Source organism: Rhea pennata, chromosome 1, assembly GCF_028389875.1.
Source record: "Rhea pennata isolate bPtePen1 chromosome 1, bPtePen1.pri, whole genome shotgun sequence".
NCBI lineage: Eukaryota > Metazoa > Chordata > Aves > Rheiformes > Rheidae > Rhea > Rhea pennata.
In genome coordinates, this window is record NC_084663.1 from 192,603 (window position 1) to 209,726 (window position 17,124).

At 54.2% G+C, this 17,124-nt stretch overlaps 3 protein-coding genes across 3 annotated transcripts; 2 read left to right on the top strand and 1 right to left on the bottom strand.

The window, feature by feature from the left end:
* Positions 1-837: 837 nt before the first annotated feature.
* Positions 838-5,323, top strand: LOC134142265 (acrosin-like). The gene is made up of 4 exons (XM_062579134.1): positions 838-3,539; positions 3,625-3,890; positions 4,175-4,320; positions 4,800-5,323. The coding sequence occupies exons 1-4, from the start codon at positions 3,361-3,363 to the stop codon at positions 5,142-5,144; spliced, it is 936 nt and encodes a 311-aa protein (XP_062435118.1). The 5' UTR covers positions 838-3,360; the 3' UTR covers positions 5,145-5,323.
* A 945-nt stretch (positions 5,324-6,268) lies between these two features.
* Positions 6,269-10,878, top strand: ARSA (arylsulfatase A). The gene is made up of 8 exons (XM_062579184.1): positions 6,269-6,665; positions 7,039-7,279; positions 7,766-7,984; positions 8,479-8,648; positions 9,090-9,214; positions 9,386-9,513; positions 9,937-10,039; positions 10,149-10,878. Exons 1-8 carry the CDS (start codon positions 6,436-6,438, stop codon positions 10,448-10,450), a joined length of 1,518 nt encoding a protein of 505 aa, XP_062435168.1. The 5' UTR covers positions 6,269-6,435; the 3' UTR covers positions 10,451-10,878.
* Positions 10,879-11,644: 766 nt separating this feature from the next.
* On the bottom strand, positions 11,645-15,446 carry ACR (acrosin). The gene is made up of 5 exons (XM_062578848.1): positions 15,422-15,446; positions 13,522-13,720; positions 12,910-13,175; positions 12,480-12,625; positions 11,645-12,000 (listed from the first exon to the last, which is right to left on the bottom strand). The coding sequence occupies exons 1-5, from the start codon at positions 15,444-15,446 to the stop codon at positions 11,659-11,661; spliced, it is 978 nt and encodes a 325-aa protein (XP_062434832.1). The 3' UTR covers positions 11,645-11,658.
* Positions 15,447-17,124: the final 1,678 nt, after the last annotated feature.

Genomic DNA, 17,124 nt, shown 5'->3' on the forward strand with positions numbered 1-17,124 from the left:
CTCCATTTGCCCGTGCTTATACTTCCCCCTCATCTACCTTGACCACTCCCTTTCTCTGCTCTAGTCTTCTAAATAAACAATCTACCTCTAGTTGCTTTTTCCCCAACGGCTCCCACTTTTGCTGCATTTATTGTATGACCCCATTTCCATGTTGCTTGTTGCTGTGTGCTCATCTGGAACAGGATCCAGTTGTAATACACGCACATGACTTGCACATGGAAGTGTATGCACAAGCTTGTTCTGCTGGATGTAATGCATGGACAAGGATGTGCTTGTTCTTAGATATGCATGTGCAACCACACAAGTTCACTATGGCCTGGGGACCAGGGAATGAAAGAGTTAAGCTGTATCCAGGTATCAGTCTGTCACTAGGCTCAGCTCCCTGTCAGACTCAACACTTCTTTCGTAAGTTGAATTCTGCTGTGAACCTCTCTAGTGTCATTCTATCTTGTAGGCAGTGGCCAGTGCTGAAGTGAGTACCCCATTCTTTGGCTGCATTGCCACAAGTGGCATGAGAGTATCAGGCTGAGGAGCTGCAGGGATTACTGCTGGGTGGTGTGAGCTTGCCAGGATCGGGAAAATGTTTTGTACTGGCTTGGCAGCCTTTGTTAAACCCTGTTGATTCTGGAAAGTGCCTGAACTGGGGAAGTAAATGGGGGCTGATTATTGCAACTGATCACTGTGGAAACATGCCATGTGCCTGTCAGAGTCCAATACTCTCTGACCAGCTTCTTTTAGATATTCCACACGTGAAAGATGTAATGTTTAATATCGAACTTTACTTTGAGCATATTTGATATTACATGGGATTTTTGATTTAGCAGAGTGATACAGCAATCTACTGAAATCACAATACAAATGTAAGTTACACTTTGTAAAATACAGTAATTGCAATATACAGTTCAATCAAAATACAAGTGTGATTCCCATTACAGGTCTCTAGAAGATGCTCACTGTCATGATGTTGGGCATCCCCAATCGCTGGAAAGGAATATGTGGGTTGAAACCAACTCAAAATTCTTTTGTTAGTTGTTCAGTTTTTATACTCTGTGTTGAGCTGAGCAACCTATATACTTCACCCCATACTGGTCTGGCTAACTCAGGGAGATGTTCACACTATTTTGATGAACCAAGGGAGATGTGTTTTCACTAGTTGATCACAGAATCACAGAATGGTTGAGGCTGGAAGGGATCTCTGGAAATCATCTAGTCCACCCCCTCTGTTCCAGCAGGGTCATCTAGAGCACATTAGACAGGATTGTGTCCAGGAGGGTTTTGAATATCTCCACAGAAGGACACTCCACAACCTCTCTGGGCAACCTGTTCCAGTGCTCTGTCCCTCTCACAGTGAAGAAGTTTTTCCTAATGTTCAGGTGGAACTTACTATGTTTCAGTTTGTGCCCATTGCCTCTTGTCCTGTCACTGCGCACTGCTGGAAAGAGACTGGCCCCATCTTCTTGACCTTCCCTTAAGATATTTGTAGACATTGACAAGATCCCCTCTCAATCTTCTCTCCTCCAGGCTAAATAAGGCCAGCTTTCACAGCCTTTCCTTGTAGGGAGATGCTCCACTCCCCTAATCATCTTTGTAGCCCTGTGCTGGACTCACTGCAGTAATGCCATGTCTCTCTTGTACTGGGGAGTCAAGAATTGGACAGAGTATTCCAGATGTGGACTCACCAGGATGGAGTAAAGGGGGAGGATCACCTCCCTTGACCTGCTGGCAACAGTTTTCCTAATACACCCCAGGAGACCATTGGCCACAGGGGCATATTGCTGGTACACGGTTAACTTGTTGTCTACCAGCACTCCCAGGTCCCCCTCTGCAGAGCTGCTTTCCAGCTTCCAGCCTGTACTAGTGCATGGGGTGCAGGACCCTGCACTTGGCTTTGGTGAACTTCATGAGGTTCCTCTCTGCCCCACTGTCCAGACTCAACTGGGATGTAGTCAATTGATCCATTCATTTGACATAGTTGTTTTTGGAAAAAAAAAAAAAAAATCCACCTTCCAGTCCCCTTTGTGTTGAAATAAAATCAGTGCAAGAGCTGTGGTAGTCACACCCTATATAATTTCTGAGCTTCATGGGCACCTCACTCTTGCCCATCTCCTCTAACTCTTCTTCCTCTCTAGGGCTTTAGTGGTCAGTCACAGTGGCACCTTAAGCTCTTGCCCACCTGTGCTGGGCCCCAGTGACCTAGGTGTTGTTAGGGCATTAAGTTCAGACAGTCAGGGCTGCAGCAAATGGCAGCCAGGGTGGCGTAGCAAGGCGACAGGTTCAGTGCAAACCGGATGGACAGCTGCGGAGAGAATCATGTGGGCTTGAGAGGGTGAACAACATGGAAATTGCCTCCTTCTCTGCCCAGTACCCAACACTGCATGCACTTGGCCACATGTACCAAGGGCCCCAGGTGCTCTGCTACCCCAGGCTGTGTTGAACCAGAATTGTTCTATTGCTTTTCAATAGCGAATACATTAAACCTGCCAGATGGTGTTGGTAAGTTTAACATGGCCAGGGAAGACTGTGCTGCATGTGCATTTAACTGTTTTGTATAGGAGAGCTGACATCACCTGGGTCACAGCTTGTCTACCACAGCCATAACCAGTATTAGCAGAGGCGGTGCTGGGAGCTGGTCAGTGCTGCCTGCCCCAGGGCTGCACGCTGTCATCCCATGAGCAGTGTTTGGTGGGGGCTCTCTGAGCATCCAGTCCCAGTGCCCACAGCTGTTGGCTCCGCTCCTGCTCACAAGCCCTCTGCACTGGCCCCACTGATGGTGCAGAGTGTGCACCACAGCGCACCACAGCACACCACAGAGCACTGTGATGGCCCAGCACTCCGGAACAAGCAGCTCTGTGACATCGGTCTCAGCGCCACGGCACCGGGCCAACGCGGACACCGCAGGCAGCGTGCTCGGCTGCTGCACTGGTGTGAGAAGGCTGGGGCACCAGCAGCTGCCTCGTGCCGCTGGGGAAGATGAAGTTGTTCCCCCTCCTCTTGGTGCTGGCCATGTGCTGGCCTGCATATGGCACATATGACAGCTGTGGGTAAGTAGCCTGAGGCCATGGGAGAGCATGTTTGGGGGAGCCTTGCAGGGAGCCTACTTGCCCCCTGGCTGCATGGGAGGCTCCGCAACCCAGGGCAGGAGGCTCAGCTCCTCTCCAGCATCCAGGCTCCCAGCACAGCTCACTGCAGGGCTACAGTTGCACACCACACAGTGTGCCTTGGCCCCACTGTCCACATGCTGCCACATGGGGTGGGGAGCAGGAGGGACAACGGACAACCTTCAGCCTGAGCAGAGTGGGGAGCAGTCAAGCATGGTACTAATGAGTTTCTGATTACAGAGGGACCTGTGGGGTCCGGCCCATGGCCTCTTACTACAGCATGATGCGCGTCGTTGGTGGTACGGATGCTCAGCCAGGGTCCTGGCCCTGGATTGTCAGCATCCAGGTCCCCTGGAGAAGAGGCACCGGGCACATATGTGGAGGGACTCTCATCAGCCCACAGTGGGTCCTCACAGCAGCTCACTGCTTCATAAATGCCACGTAAGGATGCACAGGGAATGGGGATGTCCCCACAACACAGGCAGGAGCCTTGGCTTTGCTCTCTAACCCCTCTCTCCATCTCCAGCTATGTCGAGATGTGGCGTATAGTGGTTGGTGCCTCCAGTTTGCTTCAGATGGGCCCTGAGGTAGAAGTACGCAATATTAAACGGCTAGTGACGCATGAATATTATAATAATCGCTCACAGAGAAACGACATTGCCTTGCTGGAATTGGACCAACCAGTGCAGTGCAGCTACTATATACAGCTTGCCTGTGTGCCCGATGGCTCGCTGCGAGTGTCAGAGCTGTCACCTTGCTACATCAGCGGTTGGGGTGCCATGGAGGAAGGATGTAAGTTCCCAACAAGTGCTGGTGTTCCCTGAGTGCAGGCTCGACATACTGTCGAGACAGGGGCTGGGCTACCCAGACAGCAGAGGCAAAACCCAGGGCCAACCCAAAGGGACATATGCTTGTAGAGAGTTAGCCTTGACCCATTACCCAAAGCAAGAGATGGGAAGCATCAGTAAATATGCCTTGCAAGATCCAAAACCAGGTCCTTTGAAAGGCGGTGACCCAGACAAGGAGGGTGAAATGGCAACATGCTGCCAGGTACCAATTCCTTTATATGCCCACAGCTAAGATACGACCTGCCATCCTGCAGGAGGCCCTTGTCCACCTCATTGACAACCACATCTGCAACAGCAGCCAATGGTATGCAGGGGCCGTCAGGAACACCAACCTGTGTGCTGGCTATCAGCAGGGTGGCATCGACACTTGCCAGGTAGGAAGGTGCAACAAGCCAGCCCACAGCAGCGGGTGCAGCCCTGTCATAACTTCTCAATGTATGCTGCCTATGCTCTGCCTGGCCAGCTACTCATCCATCTCTGGGTCCCACCAGTGACAGCGCTCACCTCCCCTTCCCCTCTGCAGGTCCTAGACGAGAGGTCCCCTTGCCCCAGGTGCCTTGGGCTCTCCCCAGAGAGACCATCCAGTGCTCTTGGTGCTCCACAGGTCCAGATCCTCTCCCTGGAACAACCCTAATCCACACCCCCAGGATCACTGTGCAGACATGAGAGAGAACCCTACCTTACAGGCCCACGGGCCCTTCCCCAACGAGCTTCTGTAGGCTCCAGCAGCTGAGACGTGCCTCTGCGTGCAGTGCAGACAGCTCTGGGAAGTGCTGTTAGAGAGAAGCAGCCCTAGTTGTAGTGCTCACACTGGCCACCCAGCAACACCTTAAACCTCTCTCCTGCACTGCAGGGTGACAGCGGTGGCCCCCTTGTATGCAAAGATAGAACTGCCAACTACTACTGGCTTGTTGGTGTCACCAGCTGGGGAACAGGCTGCGGGAGAGCACATCAGCCTGGAATCTACACTTCCACCCAGCACTATTATGACTGGATCCTGTTTCATATGAGCACACCACAAGAAGCATCATGGAGATGGGGTCATTTATTCTCGGCCTCAGGCCCATTCCAGAAGCCAAGGCCAATACCTACACAATCAGCAAGGCCCATGCGCTGTCCATATCCACGCCACAAGCTCATGGAATTCTTTAGTGGGGTGCAGCAGCTGCTGCATGTCCTAAAGGGAAGAAAGACTTGAGCAGCAAGACAAACAGGACACAGGGCAGGCTGCATATATGGTTACCATTTGCTTCTGGGGCAATGCCCACTGATCCAGAGGCAACCCCAGGGCCTAGGCCTGCTCTGCACAGCTCACCCTCTCTCGACTGCCTACAAACTCTGAAAGTTTACACAATTCCAGAAATAAAGTTGCCTATTCTCACAGCTGACCATTCCTCAGTCCAGTTCTGTCTTGGGGGCATAGCAAGGATTTCCATAGACGGCACCTGAAAAACAAGGCTGCATGCAGCCAGTTGGCCACAATTACAAAAAGTCACCTGATGGCTGATAATTTAAGGGATTACTGAAGTCCTTTGGGGCAGTGGAATCTGGCAAGCGCAGCACTACCTAAAAAACCACATCAGTAATAACACAGTAGTACAAGATGAACTAATAAGTGCATCTGAAATACCTGATACAGATAGTAACGTAGCAAAAGCGGGAGCCGAGTGCACAGATACAGTGGAAGATGGGCTGCAAGGCAGGGTCGGGGGAAGTACGTACTGGTTAGTGTAAAAGGAAAGCCTGGAACAGAGCAATTCCCACAGACTGAGCATAAAACGTGCACATCTCCATAAGATGAGGATGACAAGTTTAGCCAGCCTCACAGCTGCTTCCTCTTAGGGATAAAGACTGCTGCCCCTGCCCGCAGGTGGGTTAACCCTGGTCCATACCAGGGTGCTGTACTTGTGCACCCTCAGGGCGGCCTGGCTCAGTCTCATTTCAGATACGTTAAACAGGTGCAGCTCTGCACCGCACCAGACCCTGACCCTCCCTCCGAGCTCTGCGGGGCTCTGCGGCGCGAGGTGCCTGGGCCGGCAAGGGGACAGGCCAGGCCGCCCCATGCTTCCCGGCAGCGAGGGGGCCACCGCCTTGTGCCTCACACTTGCCTTCCCCCGCCTGCCTGAGGACCATGCATAGGGGCTCGTGGGGACCCCCACTTCCAAGAGCCCCTCCGTACGAGCGCCCAGAGCCGAGTGCGGGCCCGTGAGCAGCCCCGCCGCGGAAGAACCCCCGGCGCGGCTCCTTTAAGGCGCAGCCACGCGGCGGACTACAGCTTCCGTCACACCCCGCGGCTGCAGGATCACGTGGCCGCCCGCGCCGGTCACGTGGCGGCCAGCAGGTGCCGCGGCAGCTGGCTCGGTTCTGCCGCTCTCTGTGCAGCCTCGCTGGGCCGGCCGGCGCTGCGGCTGCGGCGGCAGGTTCACCCCTCCCCCCGCAGATAAGCGCGGTCTCAGCGGGCGGTGGCGTCTCCTGCGGGCGACAGGGCCATGCAGCCGCCGCGACGGGGCCTGCTCTGGGCTCTGGGGCTGCTGGTCCTGCATGAGGCAGCCAGCGGCCCCCCCAACTTCGTGCTGCTCCTGGCCGACGACCTGGGCTTTGGGGACCTGGGGAGCTATGGGCACCCCTCCTCTGCCACGCCCAACCTGGACCTCATGGCCTCCCGTGGACTGCGGTTCACTGACTTCTACAGCAGCTCTGCGGTGTGCAGCCCCTCGCGGTACGTCTTGGCTGCTGCCAGCCCTGGGCTGCTGCCATCTGCCACAGGGCCCAATGGTGCAGCCAGCAGAGGCACCAAGGTGCTGCTTGACATCCTGAGGCAGAGCCGCAGCACTCTGGGGAGTGGGTGGCCAAGCAGCCTACTGCCATCAAGGAGGCCCAGAGATTCAGCTGCTGCCTAAGGGGACTGTGGATCCTGGCAGGCATGGGAGATGGCAGTGGCAGCTGTGAGACCAGGCAGCTGAGCTAGCGGGTCCTTAGACGTGAGGACCATCAGTGGAGAAGAGATGTGGGCTGTTGAGTGGCATGGGGTACCCCCTGCACTGTGTCTGGGGGGTGATACCTGTCTCTTGTCTTACTCCTCTCATCTATAGGGCAGCCCTGCTGACAGGCCGGTTCCAGGTGCGCTCTGGGGTTTACCCTGGTGTGTTTAACCCTGACTCCCGGGGAGGCCTGCCACTGTCTGAGATCACCATTGCGGAGGTGCTGAAGGCTGAGGGCTATGCCACAGCCATGGTTGGCAAGTGGCATCTGGGGCTGGGAATTAATGGCTCCTTCTTGCCCACCAACCAGGGCTTTGACCACTTCTTGGGGGTGCCCTACTCACATGACCAGGTAAGTGCTGGATCAAGTGTGTGAGGCCTGAAGTGCCCTGAATACAAGGCTCATATCTGAGAGTGCATGGACTAGGTTAGTGCTTTTGCTGACAGGTGGGAGGTTGCAGGACAGGGAGATGGATGGTAGTGGGGAAAGCCTGCCTCTGAGGTGTTGCTGTGATAGAGCCATGTCTCAGGCTGTGGGTGACAGTGTGTGGGGATGTCAGCCCTTTGTCAAGGGAGAGCAGTCATGTGCTATGGATTGCATGAACGAGGGTTAGCTTTTGGTGTACAAAGAAACATCTGAATTGCTGTCAGGAGAAAATTGTATTGTGGCAGCATGGTCCTTTGGCAGTTTTGGGGTGAGCCTAGTCTATGGGCTTCTGGAAGGGGCTACCCAAGGGGTGCCTATGGACCTGGTGGTAGGCTGCTGTGAGACTCTTTGCACTCCTCCTCACTGTTCTGCAATGCAGATAAAAGACAAAATGTTATTTTCTCTCTCCAGGGCCCCTGCCAGAATCTCACCTGCTTTCCGCCTGACATCAAGTGTTTTGGAACTTGTGACCAGGGCTTAGTGCCAGTGCCACTCCTCTGGAACCAGAGCATTGTGCAGCAGCCAATTTCCTTCCCTGATCTAGTGCCACTCTACAACAAATTCTCCCGGGACTTCATCACTGACTGTGCCCAGCGAGGCCTCCCCTTCCTGCTCTACTATGCCTCCCACGTAGGAGAGGGGGAAGGTTGCTCTGGGTAGAAGGGTGGGGGAGCGTCTGTCCTATGGGGAGAGCAGGGAAGCACTTTGACTCTTGCAGTCCCAGATGCATACTGAGAAGTCAGTACCTGGAGGAAAGAAGGGGGAAATCCCTGCCGCAGCTGATTTGGAGTTGATGTTCCTGTGCTGAAGCTTTCTGACAGCACCATCCTGGTAATGTTCTTAGGCTGCTTCCATCTGGAGTTTTGCCTGCTCCTTGGGCTAGCAGTCCATCTGAGGCAAGGTCCCACCCTCTATGAAACTCCACATCCTCTGTTGGCACTGAGTTCCTTTGTGCTGTTTCTGAGAGGAGTTTCTGAAGCCTGGTGGCAAACCCTCTGTCATCTCATGGGTCTTGTCACATATCTTCATGTCCTAGCTAAGGTGTTCGCTGTCTGTAGGTGAGTATGGCAGCCAGGTGCAGCTTTGGCAGTTTGCACAGCAGTCTTCTCTCCCCTTTTCTCTAGCATACACACTACCCCCAGTTTGCAAGCCAGGAGTACACAGGGCAGTCACAGCGGGGGCCCTTTGGTGATGCTCTCTTGGAATTTGATGGCTCAGTGGGACAGTTGCTGCAGGCCTTGCAGGACAATGGTCTTACGGACAGGACCCTGGTGTTTTTCACCTCTGACAATGGGTGAGTGGGCTCAAGGGCGGACATCCTTCTTGGTAAGATTCTACTGCCTTGGTATGGCAGAGCTGGAACAAAGCACTGGGTGACTGGGACACAAGTGACATTATGTGGCATAACCTACATCTCTACCTGTGAGATCCTAGTGACCTGGAGTGAGGGAGGGAGTGAATGCTGTTCTGTATAGGACCTGTTGCATGAACCCTTCCTTGCCCCTCCCAATTCCCTTCCTGAGTGGGTGACCTTGGTCTCTAGTGCCTTGGTTGCTCATCTCGCACACCTCAGCCTCATCACACCATGCCACCTTCCTTGCAAGGTTGAGGAGGGTGGCAGGGTCACTCATTGGTGCCTTGTGTGTTGTGCCATGGCCCTGCTGACAGCATTAGGGAAGGGGTAGCATTGACCTGTGAGACTAACAGGAGATTGTTCCTCTGTCTTCCCTCACAGCCCTTCCACTTTGCGGATGGCACGTGGGGGCAGCTCTGGCCTTCTGAGGTGTGGGAAGGGAACAACATATGAAGGTGGCATGCGGGAACCAGCAGTAGCTTATTGGCCAGGCCACATCATTCCAGGTGAGACTTGGTGCCGCTTGTCTTTTGCATGCTGATGCCAGCTGGAGTACAGGGTACTGTTAAAGCCCAACTTTTCTGGGGCAGGTAGAGGAGATGAGAGAAGTGACGATGACAGGGATGGGAATGGGATCAGGTGCTTGAACCTTTCCTTGTGCCTTGCTGTGGTGATAGGAGTGACCCATGAGCTGGCAAGCACCCTGGACATCCTGCCAACACTGACTGCTCTGGCTGGAGTGGCTCTTCCCAGCATTGCCCTGGACGGCTATGACTTGAGTCCTGTGCTGTTTGGATCGGGGAAGGTGAGTTCTACAGGCAAGTTCTGGCTAGCGCAGCACATAGAGGCTGAGTGTGGGGCAGGGGCTGGGGCAGGGGCTGTCTGCCTGGTGAGTAGCCCCAGCTGAGGGTCTGGGGAGAGAGCCATGAGCTGAGAGGTTTTCTGGCCCAGGCCATGCCATGGAGTTCCTGGGCTTCTCCAATTTGCTCTGAGGCGTGCTCTAACAACTGCAGCATGTTGTCAAGCCAAACATCCAGGGCTGCAGTGCCTGGACATAATCCCAATTCCTTCAAGTTGGGAGCAAGTAGGATGCTGTTGCTCATTGCTACCCCTGCCCCATCCTGGCTATAATGTCAGGGTTCCTATATGACTCCCTAGAGCCTCCATGTGGTCCTGTCCTCCAGCCTCACAGCCATATAGGTGACCTTGGCTCTGTTGCTTCCCACAGAGTCCCCGTCAGATGATGTTCTATTATCCACCAACCCCTGATCAACTGCACGGCCCCTTTGCTGTCAGGCTTGGGAAGTACAAGGCTCATTACTTCACACAAGGTCAGCGCTCCTCTCCTCTGCATGGGTGACTTGATGAAGTCCAATCTGGTTTTGCTGTCCAAATCTTAGTGAGATGAAACTGAGCTGCTCTTGGGGGCTTCTTTTGCAGGTTCCTTTCACAGTGATACCACCCCTGACCAGGCCTGCCATGGGCTGACCCCACTTACTCCCCACGTGCCCCCGCTACTCTTTGATCTGGAGTCGGACCCTGCAGAGCACTATGACTTGGTGCAGAGTGGTGCAGGGCCGGAAGTTCTGCAAGTGCTGAAGGAGATCAAACTGCAAAAGGTGCTTTTTGAACAGCGTATGGAGTTTGGAGAAAGCCAGATGAGGAAAGGCAGAGATCCTGCCCTGCAGCCCTGCTGCAACCCAGACTGCACCCCCAAGCCATCCTGCTGCCATTGCTCCTAGCCTTCTGCTGCCCCAGTTGCTTCACACTCCCACCCTATCCCAGACCTATCTACCAGCGCCCTGTACTAACTGAGTTCAGCCATAGAGCTGCCTGGAGCTTTGGCTCAGTGACACCCCTGACAATGGGGTACTGGTCTGGCAAGCTGTGAGTTGGGGAGGGTATCAACCCTCCTAGAGGGAGGTCATTAGACACACTGCACTCCACACTGCACTGCCAGGCTGAGGTCTCTTTACAGAAATACTGACTTGTTCAGGGAGGGACCATAATACAGCCTCATCTCCAGACTCAGCACAGCTTCATTCAAACCATGATAAAGATGAAACAAAGGGTATGCCATGGTATCCTCAGATCCCAACTTGCTGGAGGTGTGCTATGTCACCCTGAACGGGAACAGACATGGGAGCTACAGTAAAACTATCTGACAAGGGCCATGAGCACCCAGTTTTGCTATTTCAGATGCTGCTACCTGCTTAATCTCAGGTTGACATGTTATTACTGATGTGACTTCCTAGATACCACTGCCCTTGCCAGATTCCACTCCCTATACATCCCTTCAGTTATCTATGAAGCTTGGCCAACTCTCACATGACTCCCCCTAATCAGTTGTGAAATCCAGCTGTGCCTTGTAATGCTGTCTGTAACTCATCAGCTTCTCACTGTTACTTGTTATGTTCAGCAGTTTCTCATACTGAAACTCATGTTCAGGAGTTTCTCTTGGTCTACTCAGTTAGCAAATCCTTTAGCCAGGGCCTAGTCATCTGCTTGCCCACCTTAACGCTTTCACCAAAAGTCATCTTCATGCCACATCATTTTTCCCTAGCCTCAGTATGCCAGCCTTCTCCATCCCATTGCTGCCTGCGTGGCTCTGAGCAACTTCCTCTCTGACTGGGCAGAATTTCAGCCCATCGGGTGACTTTTTGCAATTGTGGCCAACTGGCTGCATGCAACCTCGTTTTTCAGGTGCTGTCTATGAAAATCCTTGCTATGCCCCCAAGACAGAACTGGACTGAGGAATGGTCAGCTGTGAGAATAGGCAACTTTATTTCTGGAATTGTGTAAACTTTCAGAGTTTGTAGGCAGTCGAGAGAGGGTGAGCTGTGCAGAGCAGGCCTAGGCCCTGGGGTTGCCTCTGGATCAGTGGGCATTGCCCCAGAAGCAAATGGTAACCATATATGCAGCCTGCCCTGTGTCCTGTTTGTCTTGCTGCTTAAACCTCGCTTTCCTTTATAACCTGAAGCAGCTCCTGCAGCAGAGCAAAGAAGTCCACCAACTTGTTGCGTGGAAATGGGCAGGAGCCAGGCCTGCTTGCATCTGCAGGTATTGGCCTTGGCTTCTGGAATGGGCCTGAGGCAGACACTGGTGGTGCACTTGTCTGCCCTGCTGGCCGTAGTCCCATATGGACCAGGATCCAGTCGCGATAGTGCTGGGTGGAAGTGTAGATTCCAGGCTGATGTGCTCTCCCGCAGCCTGTTCCCCAGCTGGTGACACCAACAAGCCAGTAGTAGTCGGCAGTTCTATCTTTGCATACAAGGGGGCCACCGCTGTCACCCTGCAGTGCAGGAGAGAGGTTTAAGGTGTTGCTGGGTGGCCAGTGTGAGCACTACAACTAGGGCTGCTTCTCTCTAACAGCACTTCCCAGAGCTGTCTGCACTGCACGCAGAGGCACGTCTCAGCTGCTGGAGCCTACAGAAGCTCGTTGGGGAAGGGCCCGTGGGCCTGTAAGGTAGGGTTCTCTCTCATGTCTGCACAGTGATCCTGGGGGTGTGGATTAGGGTTGTTCCAGGGAGAGGATCTGGACCTGTGGAGCACCAAGAGCACTGGATGGTCTCTCTGGGGAGAGCCCAAGGCACCTGGGGCAAGGGGACCTCTCGTCTAGGACCTGCAGAGGGGAAGGGGAGGTGAGCGCTGTCACTGGTGGGACCCAGAGATGGATGAGTAGCTGGCCAGGCAGAGCATAGGCAGCATACATTGAGAAGTTATGACAGGGCTGCACCCGCTGCTGTGGGCTGGCTTGTTGCACCTTCCTACCTGGCAAGTGTCGATGCCACCCTGCTGATAGCCAGCACACAGGTTGGTGTTCCTGACGGCCCCTGCATACCATTGGCTGCTGTTGCAGATGTGGTTGTCAATGAGGTGGACAAGGGCCTCCTGCAGGATGGCAGGTCGTATCTTAGCTGTGGGCATATAAAGGAATTGGTACCTGGCAGCATGTTGCCATTTCACCCTCCTTGTCTGGGTCACCGCCTTTCAAAGGACCTGGTTTTGGATCTTGCAAGGCATATTTACTGATGCTTCCCATCTCTTGCTTTGGGTAATGGGTCAAGGCTAACTCTCTACAAGCATATGTCCCTTTGGGTTGGCCCTGGGTTTTGCCTCTGCTGTCTGGGTAGCCCAGCCCCTGTCTCGACAGTATGTCGAGCCTGCACTCAGGGAACACCAGCACTTGTTGGGAACTTACATCCTTCCTCCATGGCACCCCAACCGCTGATGTAGCAAGGTGACAGCTCTGACACTCGCAGCGAGCCATCGGGCACACAGGCAAGCTGTATATAGTAGCTGCACTGCACTGGTTGGTCCAATTCCAGCAAGGCAATGTCGTTTCTCTGTGAGCGATTATTATAGTGTTCATGCGTCACTAGCCTCTTAATATTGCGCACTTGGACCTCAGGGCCCATCTGAAGCAAACTGGAGGCACCAACCACTATACGCCACATCTCGACATAGCTGGAAGGGAGATGGAGAGAGGGGTTAGAGAGAGCAGAGCCATCCACTGTAGGAAAATGGCAGTTCCAACTGTTCCGGGTTTACAGTAGGGAGAGGGATGCAGTTATAGCCTTGCATGGAGGCATAATGTCCTTGTATGCCTTGGGCACTGGGAACGTTGAGAATAGGCTACTAGGAAGCAGTGGCACAAGCCCAGCCTTCTCAAGGGAAACCCTCCTGCTGGAGTATTTTAAATGCCCAGTCGCTATGGGTGCTGTGAAGCAGATGGCTGGGAGGAGGCTGATGTGCAACAGCCAGGGCACCTGCCTGTGTTGTGGGGACATCCCCATTCCCTGTGCATCCTTACGTGGCATTTATGAAGCAGTGAGCTGCTGTGAGGACCCACTGTGGGCTGATGAGAGTCCCTCCACATATGTGCCCGGTGCCTCTTCTCCAGGGGACCTGGATGCTGACAATCCAGGGCCAGGACCCTGGCTGAGCATCCGTACCACCAACGACGCGCATTGTGTTGTGTTGAGAGGCCATGGGCCGAACTCCACAGGTCCCTCTGTAATCAGAAACTCATTAGTACCATGCTTGACTGCTCCCCACTCTGCTCAGGCTGAAGGTTGTCCGTTGTCCCTCCTGCTCCCCACCCCATGTGGCAGCATGTGGACAGTGGGGCCAAGGCACACTGTGTGGTGTGCAACTGTAGCCCTGCAGTGAGCTGTGCTGGGAGCCTGGGTGCTGGAGAGGAGCTGAGCCTCCTGCCCTGGGTTGCGGAGCCTCCCATGCAGCCAGGGGGCAAGTAGGCTCCCTGCAAGGCTCCCCCAAACATGCTCTCCCATGGCCTCAGGCTACTTACCCACAGCTGTTCTGTGCATTGTGTGCAGGCCAGCACGTGGCCAGCACCAAGAGGAGGGGGAACAACTTCATCTTCCCCAGCGGCATGAGGCAACTGCTGGTGCCCCAGTCTTCTCACACCAGTGCAGCAGCCGAGCACGCTGCCTGCGGTGTCCGCGTTGGCCCGGTGCCGTGGCGCTGAGACCGATGTCACAGAGCTGCTTGTTCCGGAGTGCTGGGCCATCACAGTGCTCTGTGGTGTGCTGTGGTGCGCTGTGGTGCACACTCTGCACCATCAGTGGGGCCAGTGCAGAGGGCTTGTGAGCAGGAGCGGAGCCAACAGCTGTGGGCACTGGGACTGGATGCCCAGAGAGCCCCCACCAAACACTGCTCATGGGATGAGAACATGCAGCCCTGGGGCAGACAGCACTGCCCGACTCCCAGCACCCCCTCTTCTAACAACCAGCAGGAGAAAACTGTGACATTGCAACCCACTTGGGAGGTTGGCTGCCACTGTGTGCTTTGCTGGGCCCCTGGTCTTTTCCAAAACATGCACCCCACCGAACACAGCTACTACTGACTATGTGCACCCTTGGTAGGTGTTGAAGATCCAAACAGCCAACAAGCAGTGATGTGGAAGAAGGATGAAGAGTGCACATTCTTCATATGCATGTTTTTGTATGCCCACACAATGTATGTGTGTGCATGTGTATACATTCAGTGTGTGTGTGTGTGTCTGTATGTATGTGCATGCACATGCACTCTGCAGGCTCATAGCTGTGCACGCTGTTCTGAGTGTGCACACACTTTGTATGCAGTTACAACGTGAGTGTACTCTGTGTATGGATGCACGATATTTGTATGCATTGTGTCAGTGCACACTGCTTCTGTGCATCCAGTGTTTGGGTAGCTGAATCTGAGTGTGTGCACACTATGTCTATGTATTCACACTGTGTGAAAGTGTGAAGTGTTTGCATTCATTCCATGCATATGCAGCAGGCTGTGTGTGTGTGTGTGTGCGCACGTGCATGTGCGCATGTATGCGTTATGTGTTTGCAAGCACTCTGTGCATGCTGTGCGTGCACATATGTATTGTGTGCAAACACTGCAGGCCGCATGCTGTGGACTGTGAGCATTAGTGGCATTAGTGTGCGTGTATGCATGCATGTGTGCGCATGTATGTGTGCGTGTGTGCGTGTGTGCGCGTGCTTGCGTGTGTGGGGGGGTAGGTGCGCGTGTGTGCGTGCGTTCGCGAGCGCACGCCGTATCCTCCCGCCGCCGCCAGGGGGCGCCGCTGCCCCACCGGACCGCCGCCTCTCGGGTCACGGCACCGCGGCACTGCTCGCTGTCCTTGCTCACCAGCATCGTGCTCCGGCACTGCACACCAGCACCGCTCACCGGCGTCGCACATCACCACTGCTCACCAGCATCGCTCATCAGCACCGGCATCGTGCACTGGCACCACATACTGCAGCTGCCCCACCGTGGGCCCCAGTTTGAGGAGCGCCCATCTTTCCAGGAATCCTAGCCTGGCCATGAGGGATGATAGGGCATCCAGAGGGCTGTGCCAGGATCCCTGCTGTTCTTGGGGTTACAGCAGGGCAGTGGGTGATCCAGTGGTCCCTGAGTGGCTGAACGGATCCTGTGTGCAACCCTGGCCCCTGGGCCCTGTTTTTCTGGGACACTCCCATCTGCTGATTCTGACTCTACACAGGATGCCTCCTGCTGCATATGTACAAAGTGTCTCCCATCACAAGGAGCAGTCCATGGCTGGTAGATGGGAACTAATCAAATACATGCAAATCATGATAGCTAGAGCTACTGCACTCTGAGTTTTGCAAAGAAGCTAAAACACTTTGCAGGAAATCTGACTTCAGAACTTTGATCTCAGATAATTGTGCCACCTCACTGTTTTTAATGAGCACTGTTCCCTTCTGGAATATGGAAACTAGTAAAATCCTCCAATCAATTTCCTTTCATGTTGGCCTGTTTATCAGAACTACGCAGGGCAAGGCCTTTGTGGGCAGCCCAAGGCTGGACTAGCAGGGGCTGCAGGAGCACCAGGACTGCAAGGTGGGAGCCAGGGCTAAGTGCAGAGCATAGGGTGAGAACTACATGGGGCACCTGCAGCAGCTGTCTCACCCAGCACCAACAATGTCTCCAGAGCAGTGTGACTATTGAAGGAGCTCTGGACATCAGTGCTTTCAATAATAAGCAGTGTCCATAGCTGCTAATGAGAACACAGAACAGGAGTGGGAGAGATAGAGGGTGCTCCACAGTGAGGGTGGATGAGTAGCTACAGAGTGGGGTAAATGTGAGGAGAGGGCTGAGCATCTATTCTGTGCACACAGTGGGGGCAACTCTGGGTGCTCAAGTTGCAACTTCACCCTGGCAGCAGTGTTTGTGGCATCTCCCTCATCTCCCACCCTCATCTTTCACCCGCAGAGGCTGGGAGCTGAGAGCGGGGCCATGCAGTCGCTCCCATACAGAGAGCTGTTTTATCCCCTGCCTGTGCCCCACTCTGCACAAAACTGCCTTTGAGCCAGCTTTGCTGCTTAAATGGTAGTTGTGTCTCACCCACACCATGCTGATGGTATAGAAGGTATTTCCAGGACACTACTTGGTGCTAAAGGGAGGGAGCATGCCCCTGAGGCTACCTGGTGCCGAGGAGTGAGCAGAGCTGAGACAGTGCAGAAAATGCTAGCCCTGGAATTGGAGGGCTGCAAGAACTGGGGACTAAGTCTGCTGGCCAGAGCTGCAGGGTGTGTGCTGCACCAAGGGCAAGCCCTGCTCCATTCTCTACCCTGAAACAATAGCATCCACGTGGCACTGTTGCTAAGCGCAGCTCCATCAAGGGACATGTTTCTCAAAGAGACCATTTGCAAACTTAAAACTGTCCATCTTCTGCTTTGTGATCACTGTGGCCTGTCTCTGAGGATCTAGGGGTCTCTTGTCAGCAGGACAGAGCAGCTGGGAGGGATGTTGTGGGGTGGTGGATGGGGCGCAGGGGTGTTTGCAGGCTGGGTTAAGGTTCAAGGTGCTGCAGCTAGCAGAAAGGTGGGTACTGTGCAGTGGGGGTTCCAGGGACACTGACTAGCTCAGGGTGCTTGGAGGGCTTGTGGTTGTT